The 20,138-nt window shown below is 48.7% G+C and overlaps 1 protein-coding gene across 1 annotated transcript in view; it reads left to right on the top strand.

The window, feature by feature from the left end:
- The first annotated feature begins 423 nt into the window (after window positions 1-423).
- LOC144606185 (TLC domain-containing protein 3A-like) overlaps window positions 424-20,138 on the top strand; it is a 50,705-nt gene continuing 30,990 nt past the window's right edge. Inside the window, exon 1 of the mRNA XM_078422042.1 lies at window positions 424-1,120. Coding sequence (XP_078278168.1) covers window positions 999-1,120 — 122 coding nt within the window. The 5' untranslated portion in view covers window positions 424-998. The remainder of the gene's footprint in view (window positions 1,121-20,138) is intronic.

Below are 20,138 nucleotides of genomic sequence, written 5' to 3' on the forward strand. Positions count from 1 at the left end.
TCCAGCACTTTGTGTACCTGTCCCACGCTCTCCAGAGATGCTGCCTGACTCGCTGAGTGAGTTACTCCAGCACTCTGTGTCCTCTGGTCCTTTATACCCCTAGCCTAGGACTGGACCTATTCTACCTGTGTACCTCCAGTGTCTCCCTCCCTGACTGTCTGAAGAAGGGTCTCCACCTGAGTCTTCACCTTCTCTCCAGAGATGCTGCCTGTCCCGCTGAGTTGCCCCAGTAGATGTTTGTCTGTTTGTGCCCAGTGTCAGTTCATTCCTACACCAGTCGGGTTTGCTGTGAAGTTTTGCCCCGTCTCATCCTCAGGTGCTGGACCTCCCAGGCAGGTTGTGTTTGGCGAGGCAGAGGTGTCAGGTATCATGTGATGACTCTCCTCCTGTCTTGCTCTCTCTCTCTCTCTCTCTCTGCAGGTTTCATTCTTACAGTCCCCGGGCTTCCTGGTGCTGACATTGCGAGCGGGACGTGCTGGTGGAGACAGCGCTGAGACAGGACGAGAGAGGAGCCGGGGTAGGTGCTAGCTGAGCCCAGGCAACACACACACACACACACACACAGTCTCACACACACCTCACACTCACACACACACACAGTCTCTCACACACACACACACACAGTCTCACACACACCCCACACTCACACACACACACAGTCTCTCACACACACACACACACACAGTCTCACACACACACACACACACAGTCTCTCACACACACACACACACACACACAGTCTCACACACACCTCACACTCACACACACACACAGTCTCACACACACACACACACACAGTCTCACACACACCTCACACTCACACACACACACAGTCTCTCACACACACACACACACAGTCTCTCACACACACACACACACACACACAGTCTCACACACACCTCACACTCACACACACACACAGTCTCTCACACACACACACACACACCCCACACACACACTCACACACACACTCACAGCCCGGCCGTGGCCGACCCAAGATGTGGCATCTGGTGGCTCTCGGCTGCCTCTTCTTCCCGGGACTCTTCATCCTCAGCCGGAGAGCGCTCCGCAGGGCGGACCCAGCGCTGGCCGAAGGAGAGCTCGCCTGTCTCAGCGTCAGGTAAACGGGGCGATCGATGTATGGACATCCTCTCCCCTCTCCCCCCTATCCACTCCCTCCCCCCCCCCTCCTCCTCTCACCCCCCTCCCCTCTCCCCCTTCCCCTCCACCCCCCCTTCCCCTCCATCCCCCCCCTTCCCCTCCATCCCCCCCCTTACCCAACCACCCCCCTCTCCCCTCTCCCCCCTCCCTCCCCCCTCCTCCCCCTCCCCTTCCCTCCCTTTCCTCCTGCAACCTGTGGAATCGCCTTTGCCCCAATCCTAGCCTAGTCTAGCCCAGCCAAGCCCTACTGTTCCCAGCCTAGCCCTGTCCAGCCCAGCCAAGCCCTACTGTTCCCAGCCTAGCCCTGTCCAGCCCAGCCTAGCCCTGTCCAGCCCAGCCTAGCCCTGTCCAGCCCAGCCTAGCCCTGTCCAGCCCAGCCTAGCCCTGTCCAGCCCAGCCTAGCCCTGTCCAGCCCAGCCTAGCCCTGTCCAGCCCAGCCTAGCCCTGTCCAGCCCAGCCTAGCCCTGTCCAGATACTTCCTTGCACTGAAGACAGACACAAAATGCTGGAGTAACTCAGCGGGTCGGGCAGCATCTCTGGAGAAACGGAATAGGTGACGTTTCGGGTCGAGACCCTTCATCAGTCCCCCTTGCACTGACCTGCTGAGTCACTCCAGCACTTTATGACCTTCTGGACACTCTGCTTGCTCAGCAGTTCTGAACCTGTCATCCCAGGGTAAACCCTAAAGGGAGTTTAACGCATTGCAATGCATCTTAGTTTTGGTTCCCAACCCATTCCTCTAAAACTGTCAACCAGTGAGCTCCACCTTTCCTGCATCATCGGTGCCGGCTCTGATTTGTTCTGCACCTTTTCATACCTCTAGTTTCCCTCTCCCCCCGACTCTCAGTCTGAAGAAGAATCTCGATCCGAAACGTCACCTATTCCTTTTCTCCAGAGATGCTGCCTGTCCCGCTGAGTTACTCCAGCGGTTTGTGTCTATCTTCGGTGTAAACCGGCATCTGCAGTTCCTTTCTACACATTCAATCCTTCAGGGTTCGCCTAGACTGAGTAGTCCTGGGTCCTTCTCCAGAGATGCTGCCTGACCGGCTGAGTTACTCCAGCACTGTGTGCCCAGCTTGAGTAGTTCTGGAAAGGCAGTCAGCATTGCTATGTACCTGTGGCTGACGGCGTGACTTTATCTCACCAACAGTCTCCAACAGACGTGGTCTCCATTGAGGGGAATCAAGAATTGATGCTTGCAGTCTTAAAATAGGTCGTGAGATGCAGTGAAATTTATAGTGACTGTCACCGAGACTCTTCAACACCCCTTAGGCATTCCCTTTAGGCCTTGAGGATGAACTCCTTCCAGCCTCTTTCTTGTGGACAGCACGGTGGCGCAGCGAGTACAGCCACTGCCTCACAGCGCCGGAGACCCGAGTTCCATCCTGACCTCGGGCGCACCCTGTCTGTGTGTGGAGTTTGGACGTTCGTTCTCCCAGTGACCGTGTGGGTTTCCTCTGGGTGCTCCGGTTTCCTCCCACATCACAAAAGGCGCGCGGGCTTGTAGGTTAACTGGCCCTCTGTAAGATTGCCCCCAGTGTGCAGGGAGTGGATGAGAGAGAGGGATAACATCAAGCTTCATTGTGAACGGGAGATCGATGGCCGGCGTGGGTGAGTCATAGATTCATGGAGGACCTTCAGCCCAACTCATCCTGGGTGATCAGGATGCAGCACCTACCATAGTCGCATGCATTGGTTCTTTATTATCATGTGCACCAAGGCACAGTGAATGCTTTTTTTTTGCATACCGTTCAGTAAAATTTATCCCATGCATAAATACAACCAGGGGCCACAGTTTAAGAATAAGGGGTAGGCCATTTAGAACGGAGATGAGGAAAAACTTTTTCAGTCAGAGAGTTGTAAATCTGTGGTATTCTCTGCCTCAGAAGGCAGTGGAGGCCAATTCTCTGAACTCATTCAAGAGAGAGCTGGATAGAGCTCTTAAGGATAGCGGAGTCAGGGGGTATGGGGAGAAGGCAGGAACGGGGTACTGATTGAGAATTCACAAAATGCTGGAGTAACTCAGCAGGTCAGGCAGCATCTCGGGAGGGAAGGGAATGGGTGACGTTTCGGGTCGAGACCCTTCTTCAGACTGAAGAAGGGTCTCGACCCGAAACGTCACCCATTCCTTCTCTCCCGAGATGCTGCCTGACCTGTTTAGTTACTCCAGCATTTTGTGAATAAATCGATTTGTACCAGCATCTGCAGTTATTTTCTTATACTGATTGAGAATTATCAGCCATGATCACATTGAATGGTGGTGCTGGCTCGAAGGGCCGAATGGCCTACTCCTGCACCTATTGTCTATTGTCAATCCCAGATTAAGTATAGAATATGTAGAAACAGCCCACTGAGTCCAAATGCAGGAGTCGCCAGGTTTTGGGGCCATTTTCAATGTCCCAGCTGCAGCTGGCTGTAAAGGTCCATTGCAGCCGTCATGCATTTTCTCGCCTTTGGCATCATTTGGGCTGAAGGGCCTATTTCCATGCTGTATCTCCAAACTAAACCAAACCTTGAGTATTAGTTTAGTTTAGAGACACAGCATCGAAACAGGCTCTTCGACCCACTGTGTCCACGACGACCAACGATTCCCCGTACACAAGTTCCACTCAACGCACTAGGGACAATTTACAGAAGCCAATTAGTCTACAGACCTGTACGTCTTTGGGATATGGGAGGAAACTGGAGCACCTGCAGGAAACCCACGTGGTCCCAGGAAAGAACGTGCAATCTCCACACAGGGCAGCACCTGAGGTCAGGATGGAACCCGGGTCTCTGGCGCCGAGGCAGCAACTCTACCACTGCGCCACTGTTGATGTAGGACCCAGAAGCAGGGACAGTGCCGGCTTGGTTGTGGGGTAGGGCCTACATCTGCTGTTCTTGTAGGGCTCCTGTGTGCTCAGGAAGGATTCAGGCTTGTGGGTCCATCCATGTGCGCCTTTCCCATGGGCCAGAGGTTCACAGGAAGGAGGCTTGAAGCACATCAAGAGGTGTAACAAGAGGTATCTGTGTCAGGACCCTGGTGTCACGGGTGCAAGGATGTGATCTAGCCAATATGTGCGTCCTGTAGTTCTAACCATCAGGTCCACCCTACATTCAGAATAACAGGACTCACCTTGAGACTGGAGATGAGGTGGAATTTCTTTAGCCAGAGGGTGGTGAATCTGTGGAATTCATTGCCACAGACGGCTGTGGAGGACTAGTCTTTCAGTATTTCTAAAGCGGAGATTTACAGATCGCAAGATTAATTATTGAACCATTTTCTCCGACACTCCAGAGACAAGGACCAGTTTGATGAACCTTATTCATCAAACTGTGGAAAGCAGACAATACCTGCACAAAAAATGCTTGCATGCCTGGCTAAATATCATCCTGAACTTATTCACTGAAGTGTACATGAGAATGGGGCTGACAGTAAACTAAACCACCAGAGCCTACTGAGTGCAAACATATTCAGTAGAGTTGCTGCCTCACAGCGCCAGACACCCTGGTTTGTTCCTCACCTCGGGTATCCGTGTGGAGTTTGCACGTTCCCCCCGTGACCTCGTGGGTTTCCTCCGGGTGCTCCGATTTCCTCCCACATCCCAAAGGCGTGCGGGTTTGTGGGTTAATTGGCCCTCTGTAAAATTGTGTAGGGAGTGGATGGGAAAGTGGGATAGCATAGAACTAGTGTGAAAGGATGATCGATGGTCGGCTTGGACTCAGTGAGCCGTGGAGTTTGCACGCGCTCTCTGTGACCGCGTGGATTTCCACCGGGTGCTCAGGTTTCCTCCCACATCCCAAAGACGTGCGGGTTTGCAGGCTAAATGGCCTCTATAAATTGCTCCTAGTGTGTCGGAAGTGGATGGGAAAGTGGGATAATGTAGAACTAGTCTGAAAGGATGTTCGTTGGTCGGTGTGGACTCGATGGGCTGAAAGGCCTGTTTCCATGTTGTATCTCTAGACTAATGTAGTATTGATATTGAATGTGGACCATTATGGGAATCATGATGTAGGATAGTGGGTCTCTCATCAGGCATGAGCTTGTTGAATGGTGAGAGGGCTCAAAGGGCCAATACACCAGCCCTTTCCTATTAGATCCTTTTGTGCCCACCACTAGGGTTGCCAACTGTCCCATATTAGCCGGGACATCCCGTATTCTGGTTTGTCCCGTACGGGACCACTCTTGTCCCATATTAGCAGGGTTGCCAACTTCCTCACTCCCAAATATACGGGACAAAGGGTGACGTCACCGCCCCGCGCCCCACGTGAGCTCACCCAGCCAGCGGCCACATGCTCCCGCTCCACCAATGGCGACCGGCCATGGGGCGCGGGGCGGTGACGTCACCCTTTGTCCCTTATTTGGGTGTGAGGAAGTTGGCAACCCGAATCACCACTGTCTGAAATTCCTGCTTTCATTTTGCTTTTGTGCTTTTGTGGAAGAAAGAAACGTTATACTCGATGAGTGTTTTGAACAAGAGCTCACTGGGTGTGGAACTGGTGGGAACAGCGTCATTCAATGATTCAGAAAGGAATTGGACAAACACTCAGTCAGTAATTTAAATAACCTGGGGATAGAATGGGCCATTGGAACTCATTTAATTGCTGTATTGGGAGCCGGCGTAGATTCAAAGGGACGAATGGTCACGTCTGTGTCACAATGATTGTTTCGTTTTGCTTAGTTTATTGTTTATTGTCACATGTACCAAGCGAGGTACAGTGAGAAGCTTTTGTTGCGTGCTAACCAGTCAGCCACAAGACTGCACATGATGACAATCCAGCCGCCCACAGTGTACAGATACTGGATAAAGGGAATAACACAGTACAACATAAAGTCCAGTAAAGTCCAATAAAAGATTGTCTGAGGGTCTCCAATGAGGTAGGTGGTAGTTCAGGACCGCTCTCTAGTTGGTGAGAGGATGGTTCAGTTGCCTGATAACAGCTGGGAAGAAACTGTCCCTGAATCTGGAGGTATAAGAAAATAACCGCAGATGCTGGTACAAATCGAAGGTATTTATTCACAAAATGCTGGAGTAACTCAGCAGGTCAGGCAGCATCTCGGGAGAGAAGGAATGGGTGACGTTTCGGGTCGAGACCCTTCTTCAGACTGAAGGAGGGTCTCGACCCGAAACGTCACCCATTCCTTCTCTCCCGAGATGCTGCCTGACCCGCTGAGTTACTCCAGTATTTTGTGAATAAATACCTCTGAATCTGGAGGTGTGCGTTTTCACACTTCTGTACCTCTTGCCCGATGGGAGAGGGGAGAAGAGGGAGTGACCAGGGTGAGACTGGTCCTTGATGATGCTGCTGGCCTTGCCGAGGCAGCGTGAAATGTAGACGGAGTCAATGGAAGGGAGGTCGGTTCCAAAGGGTGATATGTGGCTGGTTCAATGTTTGCTGTTCTTCTGTCCACTTGCTGCTGGCCTTGGTTACTGAATTAAAACCAGGATTAGCCTGTGCTATCGGCTGATCGGCTGATCAGCTGCCAACTAAACCCACAGTCGGAAATTCTTGCATTTATGTAGCCTCCGTGTACGCGCAGAGCCTTTTGGGGGGAATCATGAACCAGAGGACCAGACTGAAAGGCTCGGATAGAGTAGATGTGGAGGGGATAGAGTGATACAGTGTGGAAACTGGTCCTTCGACCCAACTCGCCCACACCGACCAACATGTCCCAGCTACACTAGTCCCACCTGCCCGTGTTTGGACCATAACCCCCCCCAAACCCGTCCTATCCATGTACCTGTCTAACTGCTTTTTAAATGTTTAGATCGTCCCTGCCTCAACTACCTCCTCTGGCAGCTTGTTCCATACATCCACCACACTTTGTGTGAGAAAGTTACTACTCGGATTCCTATTAAATCTTTCCCCCTTCACCTTAAACCTATGTCCTCTGGTCCTCGACTCACCTACTCTGGGCAAGAGACTCTGTACATCTACCTGATCTATTCCTCTCATGATGCTTCCACTTGTGGGAGAATCTAGGACCAGAGACCAGAGCCACAGAATAAAAGGATGTACCTTTAGGAAGATGAAAAGACATTTCTTGAATCAAAGGGTGGAACTCATTGCCACAGAAGGCTGTGGAGGCCAAGTCACTGGGTAGACACAAAATGCTGGAGTAACTCAGCGGGTCAGGCATCATCTCTGGAGAGAAGGAATGGGTGACGTTTCGGGTCGAGACCCTAATTCAGACCCTAATGTCAGGGGAGTGGGCAGGACAGAGATAGAATGTAGTTGGAGACAGTAAGACTGGTGGGAGAACTGGGAAGGGGAAGGGGATGGAGAGAGAGGGAAAGCAAGGGCTATTTGAAGTTAGACTGAACTCTCGTTGGAGTGAGGAGGGTCATTGGGTATGTTTAAGACAGAGATTACCAGATTCTTCATTAGTAAGGGTGTCAAAGGTTATGGGGAGAATGCAAGAGAGGGAAAGATAGATCAGGCATGATTGAATGGCGGACTAGACTCGAATGGGCCGAATGGCCTAATTCCGCTCCCATGACTTATGACATAGGTTTAAGGTAAGAGGGGCAAGATTTAATAGGAACCCAAGGGACATTTTTTTTCATTGAGAAAGTTTTAGTTTAGGTTTATTATTGTCACGTGTACTGAGGTACAGTGATAGGCTTTGTTTTGCATGCAATCCCAGCAGGTCAGATATTCCATACATAGACTCAATCTGTTCAAACTTGTCGATAGGCATGATTTAATAGGAACCATAGGGGCATTTTTGTTTTCACTCAGAGGGTGGTGGGTAGGGTTGCCAACTGTCCCGTATTAGCCGGGACATCCCGTATTTTGGGCTAAATTGGTATGTCCTATGCGGGACCACCCTTGTCCCGTATTAGCCTGGGGGGCGCTGTAGGCCCGGACACTGTAGGCCCGGACACTGTAGGCCGGACGTTGTAGGCCCGGACACTGTAGGCCTGGACACTGTAGGCCCGGACACTGTAGGCCCGGACACTGTAGGCCTGGACACTGTAGGCCCGGACACTGTAGGCCTGGACACTGTAGGCCCGGACATTGTAGGCCCGGACAGTGTCGGTCTGGACAGTGTAGGTCCAGAGTCTTGGGCGCCGCCTAACGGAGGTTACTTAGCAACCTGCCCCCCGGCCCGGGCGGCTGCCATTAGTGGAGCGGGAGCACGTGGCTGCTGGCTGGGTGAGGTCACGTGGGGCGCGGGGCGGTGACATCACCTTGTCCCGTATTTGGGAGTGAGATAGTTGGCACCCCTAGTGGGGGGTGAATGGAACAAGCTGTCGGAGGAGGTAGTTGAGGCAGGTACTATACAGCATCTGGCCAGGCATAGCACTGATCATGTTATTTTGGCCCTCACTTTTGTCGGCAATATCTTGGGATCAAGTACAATTTGTTCCTACTCTACATTTGTAATTCTCAGGTGACTTATGATGCTAAGATGAGAACGATAAGGCATTTGGAAGGTACATGGTTATGAAGGGTTTAGAGGGATATGGGTCATGTTCATAAATCATAGGAGCAGAATTAGGTCTATTCCGACAATCGTGGCTGATCTATCTTTCCCTCTCAACCCCCAGTCTCTTGCCTTCTCCCCATAACCCCTGACACCCGCACTAATCAAAGAATCTGTCAATCTACACTGGCCCACTGACTTGGCCACAGATTCACCACCTTCTGACCAAAGAAATTCCTCCTCACTCCTTTCTAAAGGAACGTCCTTTTATTCTGATGCTGTGCCCTCTGGTCCTAGACTCTCCCACTAGTGGAAACATCCTCTCTGCATCCCACTCTATCCAGGCCGCTCACTGTTTGGTAATATTCAATAAGGTCCCCCCTCATCCTTCCAAACTCCAGCGAGTATAGGCCCAGTGCCGTCAAATGCTTATCGTACATTAACCCATTCATCCCTGGGATCATTCGCGTTAACCTCCTCTGGACCCTCTCTGGCACCAGAATATCCTTCCTCAGATATAGGGGTCAAACCCGCTCAACGGAGGGTAGATGGGACTGGCATATATGGGGCACCTGGTCAGCATGGGCAGGTTGAGCCTGTTTCCGTGTTAACAATAATAATAATATATTCCTTTATTCGTCCCACACCGGGGAAATTTACAGTGTTACAGCACGAGAGCAAGAGACCATTCATTATAAATAAAAGATACATAAATTGTCATCAGTTATCCGTGTGTTCTTAGCTGTTATTGTTGACTCGTCTGCTGGGAGCAGTGCTGGTTGTGCAGTCTCACGGCAGCGGGAAGGAAGGACCTCCTATATCTCTCCTTCACGCACTTGGGGTGAAGGAGTCTGTCACTGAAGGAGCTACTCAGTGCAGTGTTGTATGACTCTATGACGGTCTCGATCAGCTGAAATGATAGCGGATGTGGTGAATGAATTATTCAGTCACTGGGGCTTCAGGCTATGCGACAACGCTTAGCAACCAGCCTGCTCAGTCACCCACGTTCAAATTACTAGCTTGACAGGTGAGCTCAGGCATGTTCTGCAATGGTCTGAATGATGGAAAATTAGACATAAGCCACCGAACCTTTCAACAACTGTTGACAATTGTTCACGAGAGCCGATTATTTGTTCAAGGTTTGGCTCAAATCGAAGGCATCACAAAATGCTTCTCTCCTGATATGCTGCCTGACCCGCTGAGTTACTCCAGCATTTTGTCATACCTTTGATTTATTCAAATTTGCTTTACTCTGCACTCTCTTCCCTTACACAACCGACCAAGAATCACAGTGAAGATAGACACAAAACGCTGGAGCAACTCAGCGGGTCAGGCAACGTCTCTGGAGAAAAGAAAAGGAATGGGTGATGTTTCGGGTCGAGACCCTTCTTCAGACCCGACCCGACCCGAAACGTCCCCTATTCCTTCTCTCCAGAGAAGCTGCCTGTCCCGCTGAGTTACTCCAGCTTTTTGTGTCTATCCTCGGTTTAAACCAGCATCTGCAGTTCCTTCCTGCACATAAGAATCATCGCGGTTTGGGAGGCATTGCAGGTGTCTTGCAGGCATTTTCATCAACAAAACACACTGTCCCATGGGATTTACTTTAACAAACAGTGTCACAGAAAAAGATCAGAACTCCACCGTTAGTAAAATGGCCAGTTTTTAAAATATCACTCTGCGTCGTATCTGCATTATTCTCTTCAATGATGATTCATTTCAATTATATGTTATTGCCATATGTATTAGCGTACAGGGAAACGCTTTGGGTTTCCAAATCTCTCTCTAGGAAAGAACTGCAGATGCTGGTTTAAATCGAAGGTAGACACAAAATGCTGGAGTAACTCAGCGGGTCAGGCAGCATCTCTGGAGAGAAGGAATGGGTGACGTTTCGGGTCGAGACCCTTCTTCAGACTGATGTCAGGGGCGGGGGCAGGAATAAATCAGACCCTTTAGTCCTGGCAACATCCTCGTACATCTTCTCCGAACCCTTTCAAGCTTGACAATGGTGGCAGCACGGTGCTCAGCGGTAGAGCTGCTGCCTTACAGTGAATGCAGCGCCAGAAATTCGGGTTCAATCCCGACCAAGGGGGCCGTCTGTACGGAGTTTGTACGTTCTCTCCGTGACTTGCGTGGGTTTTCTCCGAGATCTTCGGTTTCCTCCCTCACTCCAAAGACGTGCAGGTATGAAGGTTAATTGGCTTGGTAAATGTAAGAATTGTCCCTAATAGGGGACAATAGTGTTAAAATGCGGGGATCGCTGGGCGGCGCGGACCCGGTAGGCCATAGGGCCTGTTTCTGTGCTGTATCTCTAAACTAAGCTAAACTAAACTAAAAACATCTTTCCTATAACATGGTGCCCAGAAATGAACACAATACTCTAAATGTGGTCTCACCAATGTCTTATACAACTGCAACATGGCCACCCAACTTCTATACTCAATACTCTGACTGATGAAGGCCAATGTGCCAAAAGCCTTTTTTACCACCTTATCTACCTGTGACTCGACCTTCAAGGAACCATGCACCTGTACTCCTAGATCCCTCTGCTCTACAACTCTACCCAGAGGCCTACCATTCACTGTGTAGGTCCTGCCCTTGTTAATCATTCCAAAATGCAACACCTCACACTGTATTAAATTCCATCAACCATTCCTCAGCCCACCTGGCCAATCAATCCAGATCCTGCTGCAATCGTTCACAACCATCTTCACTATCTGCAAAACCACCCACTTATGTATCATCAGCAAACTTGCTAATCTTGCCCTGTATGTTCTCGTCCAAATCATAGATGTAGATGACAACCAGTAACGGGCCCAGCACTGAACCCTGAGGCACACCACTAGTCACAGGCCTCCAGTATGAGAAGCAACCTTCCACCATCACCCTCTGCTTCCTTCCATGGAGTCAATTTGCTCTCCATTCAGCTATCTCTCCTTGGATCCCATGCGATCTATCCTTCCAGGGCAGCCTACCATGCGGAACCTTGTTGAACCTTGTCGATCGACGTACTGAAGTCCATGTACACAACATCTACAACTCTGCCCTCATCAACCTTTGTGGTCACGTCTTCAAAACCCTCAAGCAGCTTTGTAAGACACGACCTCCCACGTACAAAATCTTGCTGACTCTCCCCAATCAGCCCTTGCCCATCCAAATGCCTGTATAACCTATCCCTCAGAATACTCTCCAGTAACTTACTAGCTGCAGATGTTAAGCTCACCAGCCTGTAGTTCCCAGCATTTTCCCTGCAGCCCTTCTTGAATAGAGGCACAACATTTGCCACCCTCCAGTCTTCTGGCACCTCTCCTGTATTTAAGGACGACTCGTGAGTTTCAACCAGGGCTCCCGCAATTTCCACTCTTGTTTCCCGCAATGTCCTTGGATATATCTGACCAGGCCCTGGGGATTTGTCTACCTTCATACACGACAGTACCTTCAGTACTGCTTCGACCATAACCCTGACTGTTCTCAAGACACTTCCATTGATTGCCCCAAGTTCCTCCGTCCTACTGTCTTTCTCCTCGGTAAATACAGGGGAGAAATACTCATTTAGGACCTTGACCATCTCCTGTGGCTCCATACAGAGGTGACCGCTTTGATTCCTGAGAGGTCCCACTCTCTCTCTAGTTACCCTTTTTTTCCCGTTACGTATTTATAAAATCTTTTGGGGTTGTCCTTATTGCTGCCCCTTTTTTCCCTTCTGATCTCCTGGTTTAAAAGACATTTGGACTGGTACACAGGTAGGAAAGGTTTGGTGGGATATTGGACAAATGAGGGCGGATGGGGTTAGCGCAAATGGGGCACCTTGGTCAGCATGGATGAGATGGGCCGAAGGGTCTGTTTCCACGCTGTATGACGAAGGATAAAATGAACCCTATTCCGGTTCTGTGAGCACTGAGGGGGCTGTAGACTCAGGTTGGGGCAGGGGATGTATGTAGGGTTGCCAACTGTCCCGTATTGGCCGGGACATCCCGTATATTGGGCTAAATTGCTTTGTCCCGTACGGGACCGCCCTTGTCCCGTATTAGGCCCGGGGGGTGCTGTAGGCCCGAACATTGTAGGTCCGGACACTGTAGGCCTGGACACTGTAGGCCCGGAGGCCGCTGTAGGCCCAGAGGCCCGGGCACCATCTAACGGAGGTTGCGTAGCAACCCACCTCCCGGCCCGGGCGGCCGCCATTGGTGGAGCGGGAGCACGTGGCCGCTGGCTGGGTGAGGTCACGCGGGGCGCGGGACGGTGATGTCACCCTTTGTCCCTTATTTGGGAGTGAGGAAGTTGGCAACCCCTAGAGAGAGGTTTCAAAGGATCAACACACCAGCCCTTCCCCCGCTCGATCCTTTTGTACCCAACACTGTATGAAGTTCCTCCTTTAATTTTCTGTTTCCATGCTTATCTCTAAAAACTAAAAACTAAAATCTAACAGACGGCAAGAAGAAAGTCAGGTTTGAAGGGAGTTAAACTAAAGATACTAAATGACAAAGTAAAGGAACTGTCTGTATGTCACTGTATTAACAACAAGATAAATGAATTAATGGCACTGAAAGAATTATCTAATTGCCAATACTGGGGATTAATGCTCAAGGATTAATTTAGTTTAGTTTAGTTTAGTTTAGAGATACAGCGTGGAAACAGGCCCTTCGGCCCACCAGGTCCACGCCAACCAGCGATCCCCACACATTAACACTACCCTACACACCGGGGACAATTTATAATTTTCACTGAAGCCAATTAACCTCCAAACCTGTCTGTCTGGAGTGTGGGAGGAAACCGAAGTTCTTGGAGAAAACCCACGCGGTCATTTGGGGAACGTACAAACTCCGTACAGACAGCACCCATAGTCAGGATCAAGCCCTGGTCTCTAGCGCTGTAAGGCAGCAACTCTACCGCTGGCAAGGACTGGCAAACAGGAACAGATGATGGTGTAAAGGAGGAGATCAGAGCAAAAATAGGTGGGAAATGATCTTGGCTTACATGATGCAGTGACTTATCGAACTTCACTTCTGAAATTCAGTTGCATGGAAACTGATAACACTAATTTTCAGAAGTTCAAAGCTGATTAGTCAGCATTCCCAGGGTAATCTGCAGCTAAAGAAGCAACAGGCTTCCAGTGACAACCATTTTGTTTCTTTCGAGTATTAATCAAGGGAGCCCACGTTGCAACATTTTTGCTGCAATCAATCGGACAGGATGCAGTGACTTTAAAATAAACCTGCATCAACCTTCACACTTCCCTGTTCCGGAGTCAGAACAGACTGAAATGTATTGCAAAAGAGGCGAAGTCCAATATGTAGGAGGAAAATGTAAAAGAAACATCATGAACAGATGGCGGAAATGTGAGGGTATAGTCATCAGAAAGGATGAACAGGCAGGCTCTCTATTAGAACGTAGATGTGGGGAATCTGGGAGTCTGATAGTCTTCCAGACATCCACATCTGCGCCAGGTGTGACGAGATGGGGCTCCTAAGGGACCGTATTAGGAACCTGGAGCGGCAGATTGATGACCTCCGTCTGATCAGGGAGAGTGAGGAGGTTATAGATAGGAGTTACAGGGAGGTGGTCACTCCTAGACCACGGGAGGTAGACAAGTGGGTCACTGTTAGGGGGGGCAAGGAACAGAGGCAGGGACTAAGGAGTACCCCGGTGGCTGTACCCCTTGGAAATAAGTACTCCTGTTTAAGTACTGTTGGGGGGGACAGCCTACCTGGGGGCAACGACGGTGCCCGGGCCTCTGGCAAGGAGTCCGGCCCTGTTGCTCAGAAGGGTAGGGAAAGGAAGAGGAGAGCAGTAGTAATAGGGGACTCTATAGTGAGGGGGTCAGATAGGCGTTTCTGTGGAAGCAGTCGGGAGACCCGGATGGTGGTTTGCCTCCCTGGTGCCGGTGTCCGGGATGTGTCTGAGCGTGTCCAGGATATCCTGAAAGGGGAGGGAGAGGAGCCAGAGGTCGTGGTACATATAGGTACCAACAATATAGGTAGGATAAGGGAAGAGGTCCTGAAAGGAGAATTCAGGGGGCTAGGAAGAGAGTTAAAAAAAAGGACTTCCAAAGTAATAATCTCAGGCTTACTGCCTGTGCCACGCGATAGTGAGAATAGGAATGGAGTGAGGTGGAGGATAAATACGTGGCTGAGGAACTGGTGCAGGGAGCAGGGTTTCAAGTTTCTGGATCATTGGGACCTCTTCTGGGGGAAGTATGACCTGTACAAAAAGGACGGGTTGCATCTGAACCCGAGGGGAACCAATATCCTGGCGGGGAGATTTGCTAAAATAACTGCGGAGACTTTAAACTAGTACGGTTGGGGGGAGGGACTCAAACACAGATAGCTAATAGGCAGTGTGTGAGGCAGGAGGCAGAAAAGGGAAACACTCAGACCCAATATGTAGGAGAGAAAGAAGGGAATAGAAATAAACTGAGAATAAGAAATGATGGGTCCCTTAAATGTGTATATTTTAATGCTAGGAGCATTGTAAGAAAGGTGGATGAGCTTAGAGCCTGGATTGACATCTGGAAGTATGATGTTGTGGCGATCAGTGAAACATGGTTGCAGGAGGGTTGCGATTGGCAATTAAATATTCCAGGATTTCATTGTTTCAGATGTGATAGAATCGGAGGGGCAAGAGGTGGGGGTGTTGCATTGCTTGTCAGGGAGGATATCACAGCAGTGCTTTGGCAGGACAGACTAGAAGGCTCGATTAAGGAGCTCAGTTGGGTGGAACTCAGAAATGAGAAAGGTTTAGCAACACTTATAGGGGTGTATTATAGACCGCCAAATAGGGAACGAGAATTGGAAGAGCAAATATGTAAGGAGATAGCAGATATTAGTAGTAAGCACAGAGTGGTGATTGTGGGTGATTTCAATTTTCCGTATATAGACTGGGAATCACATTCTGTTAAAGGGCTGGATGGTTTGGAGTTTGTAAAATGTGTGCAGGATAGTTTTTTGCAGCAATATGTAGAGGTGCCTACCAGAGAAGGGGCAGTGTTGGACTTCCTGTTAGGAAATGAGATGGGTCAGGTGACGGAGGTATGTGTTGAGGAGCACTTTGGGTCTAGTGATCATAATGCCATTAGTTTCAATATCATTATGGAGAAGGTCAAATCTGGACCAAGGGTTGAGATTTTGGATTGGAGAAAGGCTAATTTTGAGGAGATGAGAAAGGATTTAAAAGGAGTGAAATGGAAATTGTTGTTTTATGAAAAGGATATAATAGAGAAATGGAGGATATTTAAAGGTGAAATTTTGAGAGTACAGAGTCTTTATGTCCCTGTTCGGTGGAAAGGAAAGAATAATAATTTGAAAGAGCCGTGGTTTTCCAGGGAAATTGGACACTTGGTTCGGAAAAAGAGGGAGATATACAATAAATATAAGCGGCAGGGAGTAAATGAGGTTCTTGAGGAATATAAAGAATGTAAAAGGAATCTTAAAAAGGAAATTAGAAAAGCGAAAAAAAGATATGAGGCTGCTTTGGCAAGTAATGTAAAAGTAAACCCCAAGGGGTTCTACAGATATGTCAATAGCAAAAGGATAGTGAGGGATAAAATTGGTCCATTAGAGAGTCAGAGTGGACAGCTATGTGCTGAGCCGGAAGAAATGGGGGAGATATTAAACAATTTCTTTTCTTCGGTATTTACCGAGGAGAAGGATATTGAATTATATGAGGTAAGCGAAACAAGTAGAGTAGTGATGGAAATTAGGAGGATTAAAGAAGAGGAGGTACGGACACTTTTGAAGAATATAAAAGTGGATAAGTCTCCAGGTCCTGATAGGATATTCCCTAGGACATTGAGGGAAGTTAGTGCAGAAATAGCAGGGGCTATGACGGAAATATTTCAAACGTCATTAGAAACAGGGATGGTGCCGGAAGATTGGCGCATTGCGCATGTTGTGCCTTTGTTTAAAAAAGGTTCTAAAAGTAAACCTAGCAATTATAGACCTATTAGTTTGACGTCTGTGGTGGGAAAATTAATGGAAAAGATACTTAGGGACAATATATATAATTATTTGGATAATCAAGGCCTGATTAGAAACAGTCAACATGGATTTGTGCCTGGAAGGTCATGTTTGACTAATCTTCTTGAATTTTTTGAAGAGGTTACCAGGGAAATTGATAAGGGCAAGGCTGTGGATGTTGTCTATATGGACTTCAGTAAGGCATTTGACAAGGTTCCACATGGAAGGTTGATTAAGAAGGTTAAATCGTTGGGTATTAATAGTGAGGTTGCAAGATGGATTCAACAATGGTTGAATGGGAGATACCAGAGGGTAACGGTTGACAATTGTATGTCGGGTTGGAGGCCAGTGTCTAGTGGAGTGCCCCAAGGATCTGTGTTGGGTCCACTGTTGTTTGTCATTTACATTAATGATCTGGATGATGGTGTGGCAAATTGGATTAGTAAATATGCAGATGATACTAAGATAGGTGGAGTAGTTGATAGTGAGGTAGATTTTCAAAGTCTACAGAGAGACTTGGGCCTTTTGGAAGGGTGGGCTGAAAGATGGCAGATGGAGTTTAATGCTGATAAGTGTGAGGTGCTGCATTTTGGTAGGACAAATCAAAATAGGACGTACAGGGTAAATGGTAGGGAATTGAGGAATGCAGTGGAACAGAGGGATCTGGGAATAACTGTGCATTGTTCCCTGAAGGTGGAATCTCATGTGGATAGGGTGGTGAAGAAGGCGTTTGGTATGCTTGCCTTTATAAATCAGAGCATCGAGTATAGAAGTTGGGATGTAATGTTGAAATTGTACAGGGCATTGGTGAGGCAGAATCTGGAGTATGGTGTGCAGTTCTGGTCGCCAAATTATAGGAAGGATGTCGACAAAATGGAGAGGGTACAGAGGAGATTTACTAGAATGTTGCCTGGGTTTCAGCACTTAGGCTACAGAGAGAGGTTGAACAGGTTGGGTCTTTATTCTTTGGAGCGTAGAAGGTTGAGGGGGGACTTGATAGAGGTTTTTAAAATTTTGAGAGGGACGGACAGAGTTGACGTGGGTAGGCTTTTCCCTTTGAGAGTGGGGAAGATTCCAACAAGGGGACATAGCTTCAGAATTGAGGGACAAAGGTTTAGGGGTAACATGAGGGGGAACTTCTTTACTCAGAGGGTTGTGGCTGTATGGAATGGGCTTCCGGTGGAAGTGGTGGAGGCTGGCTCGATTTTATTATTTAAGAGTAAATTGGATAGGTATATGGATAGGAGGGGATTGGAGGGTTATGGTCTGAGTGCAGGTAGATGAGACTAGGTCAGGGAGAATGGTCGGCGTGGACTGGTAGGGCCGGACAGGCCTGTTTCCATGCTGTAGTTGTTATATGTTGTTATATGTTATAGAACATGGAACAGTACTTATTTCTCAAAAATAAGTTGAGGGGTGTCTCAATGAAGAAGGTCGACACAAAGTGCTGGAATAACACAGCGGGCCAGGCAGCATCTCTGGAGAGAAAGCCATTAATTGTATATTTTACTTTATATTTGACCTCCCAAACTTGCAACACCTCACGCTTGCTCAGATTACATTTAGGATCAGGAATTTCTCCGGGTGCTCCGGTTTCCTCCCACACTCCAAAGACGGGGCACAGGTTTGTAGGTTAATTGGCTTTGGTAAAATTATAATTTATCCCTCGTGTGTAGGATCGTGCTAGTGTACGGGAATCGCTGGGCGGGCAGACTCGAAGGGCTGAAGGGACCGTTTCCGCGCTGTATCTCTTAACTAAACTGAACTAAATAACGCAGTGGGTCAGGCAGTATCTCAGGAGAAAAAAGAAAGGGTGACGTTTCGGGTCGGAATCCTTCTTCAGACCACTTTGTGTCTATCAATGTTAATACCGTTGGGTTGTAAGCCAAATGGAATGCGGGGCGCTGTTCCTCCTTTTTGCGTGTGTCTGTAAACACGGTAATAACCTAAGAGTTTTGGCTCGTCGGAAGTCAAAAGAATGAGATAATTATATTGCTTTGTGCATGAGCGAGCCCCTTGTTATTTGCCAGCTTCGCTGCGTTCCCAGTTCACTAGTGTGGGCCGCTGCAGGTTCCAACGCCAGTCCAGGAGTGAGGAACACAAACTACGTAGTCAGTGCTGACAGACTGCCACCCGCGGAATGCTGGCCTTTCACAGATACGTTAAAACATGCCCCATCCTTTTCAGAATGGCAGGCAATGGCGAGTGGAGCGCTGCAAGGCTCGGTGCTGGGGCCGCAACTACATACAATGCATTTATTAATGATTTGGATGATGGAATTAGAAGTAACACAAGCAAGTTTGCGGATGACACAAAGCTGGGTGTCAGTGTGAACTGCGAAGAGGATATTAGGTGGTTGCAGGGTGACTTGGACAAGTCGAGAGAGTGGGCAGATGCGTGGCAGATGCTGTATAGCGCAGCGTAGGTTCACTAGGTTAATTCACGGAATGGCGGGACTGTCGTATGTTGAAAGGCTGGAGCGATTGGGCTTGTATACACTGGAATTTAAAAGGATGAGGGGGGATCTTATTGAAACATATAAGATAATTAGGGGATTGGACACATTAGAGGCAGGAAACATGTTCCCAATGTTGGGGGAGTCCAGAACAAGGGGCCACAGTTTAAGAATAAGGGGTAGGCCATTTAGAACGGAGATGAGGAAGAACTTTTTCAGTCAGAGAGTGGTGAAGGTGTGGAATTCTCTGCCTCAGAAGGCAGTGGAGGCCAGTTCGTTGGATGCTTTCAAGAGAGAGCTGGATAGAGCTCTTAAGGATAGCGGAGTGAGGGGGTATGGGGAGAAGGCAGGAACGGGGTACTGATTGAGAGTGATCAGCCATGATCGCATTGAATGGCGGTGCTGGCTCGAAGGGCTGAATGGCCTCCTCCTGCACTTATTGTCTATTGTCTATTGTCTATAATGTGGATAAATGTGAGGTTGTCCACTTTGGCAGCAAAAACAAAGAGGCAGATTATTATCTCAATGGTGTCAGATTCAGTAAAGGGGAAGTGCAACAAGACCTAGGTGTCCTTGTACACCAGTCACTGAAAGTAAGCGTGCAGGTACAGCAGGCAGTGAAGAAAGCTAATGGCATGTTGGCCTTCATCACAAGAGGATTTGAGGATAGGAGCAAAGAGGTCCTTCTGCAGTTGTACAGGGCCCTGGTGAGACTACATCTGGAGTACTGTGTGCAGTTTTGGTCTCCTAATTTGAGGAAGGACGTCCTCACTATTGAGGCAGTGCAGCATAGGTTCACCAGGTTAATCCCTGGGATGGCGGGACTACCATATGAGGAAAGATTGGAAAGACTGGGCTTGTATTCACTGGAGTTTGGAAGGATGAGAGGGAATCTTATAGAGACGTATAAAATTATAAAAGGAATGGACAAGCTAGATGCAGGTAAAATGTTCCCAATGTTGGGAGAGTCCTGAACCAGGGGCCACAGTCTAAGAATGAAGAGAAGGCCATTTAAACCTGAGGTGAGAAGAAACCTTTTTCACCCAGAGAGTTGTGAATTTGTGGAATTCTCTGCCACAGAAGGCAGTGGAGACCAATTCACTGGATGTTTTTAAGAGAGAGTGAGATAGAGCTCTAGGGGCTAGTGGAATCAAGGGATATG

Source organism: Rhinoraja longicauda, chromosome 26, assembly GCF_053455715.1.
Source record: "Rhinoraja longicauda isolate Sanriku21f chromosome 26, sRhiLon1.1, whole genome shotgun sequence".
Taxonomy (NCBI): Eukaryota; Metazoa; Chordata; class Chondrichthyes; order Rajiformes; family Arhynchobatidae; genus Rhinoraja; species Rhinoraja longicauda.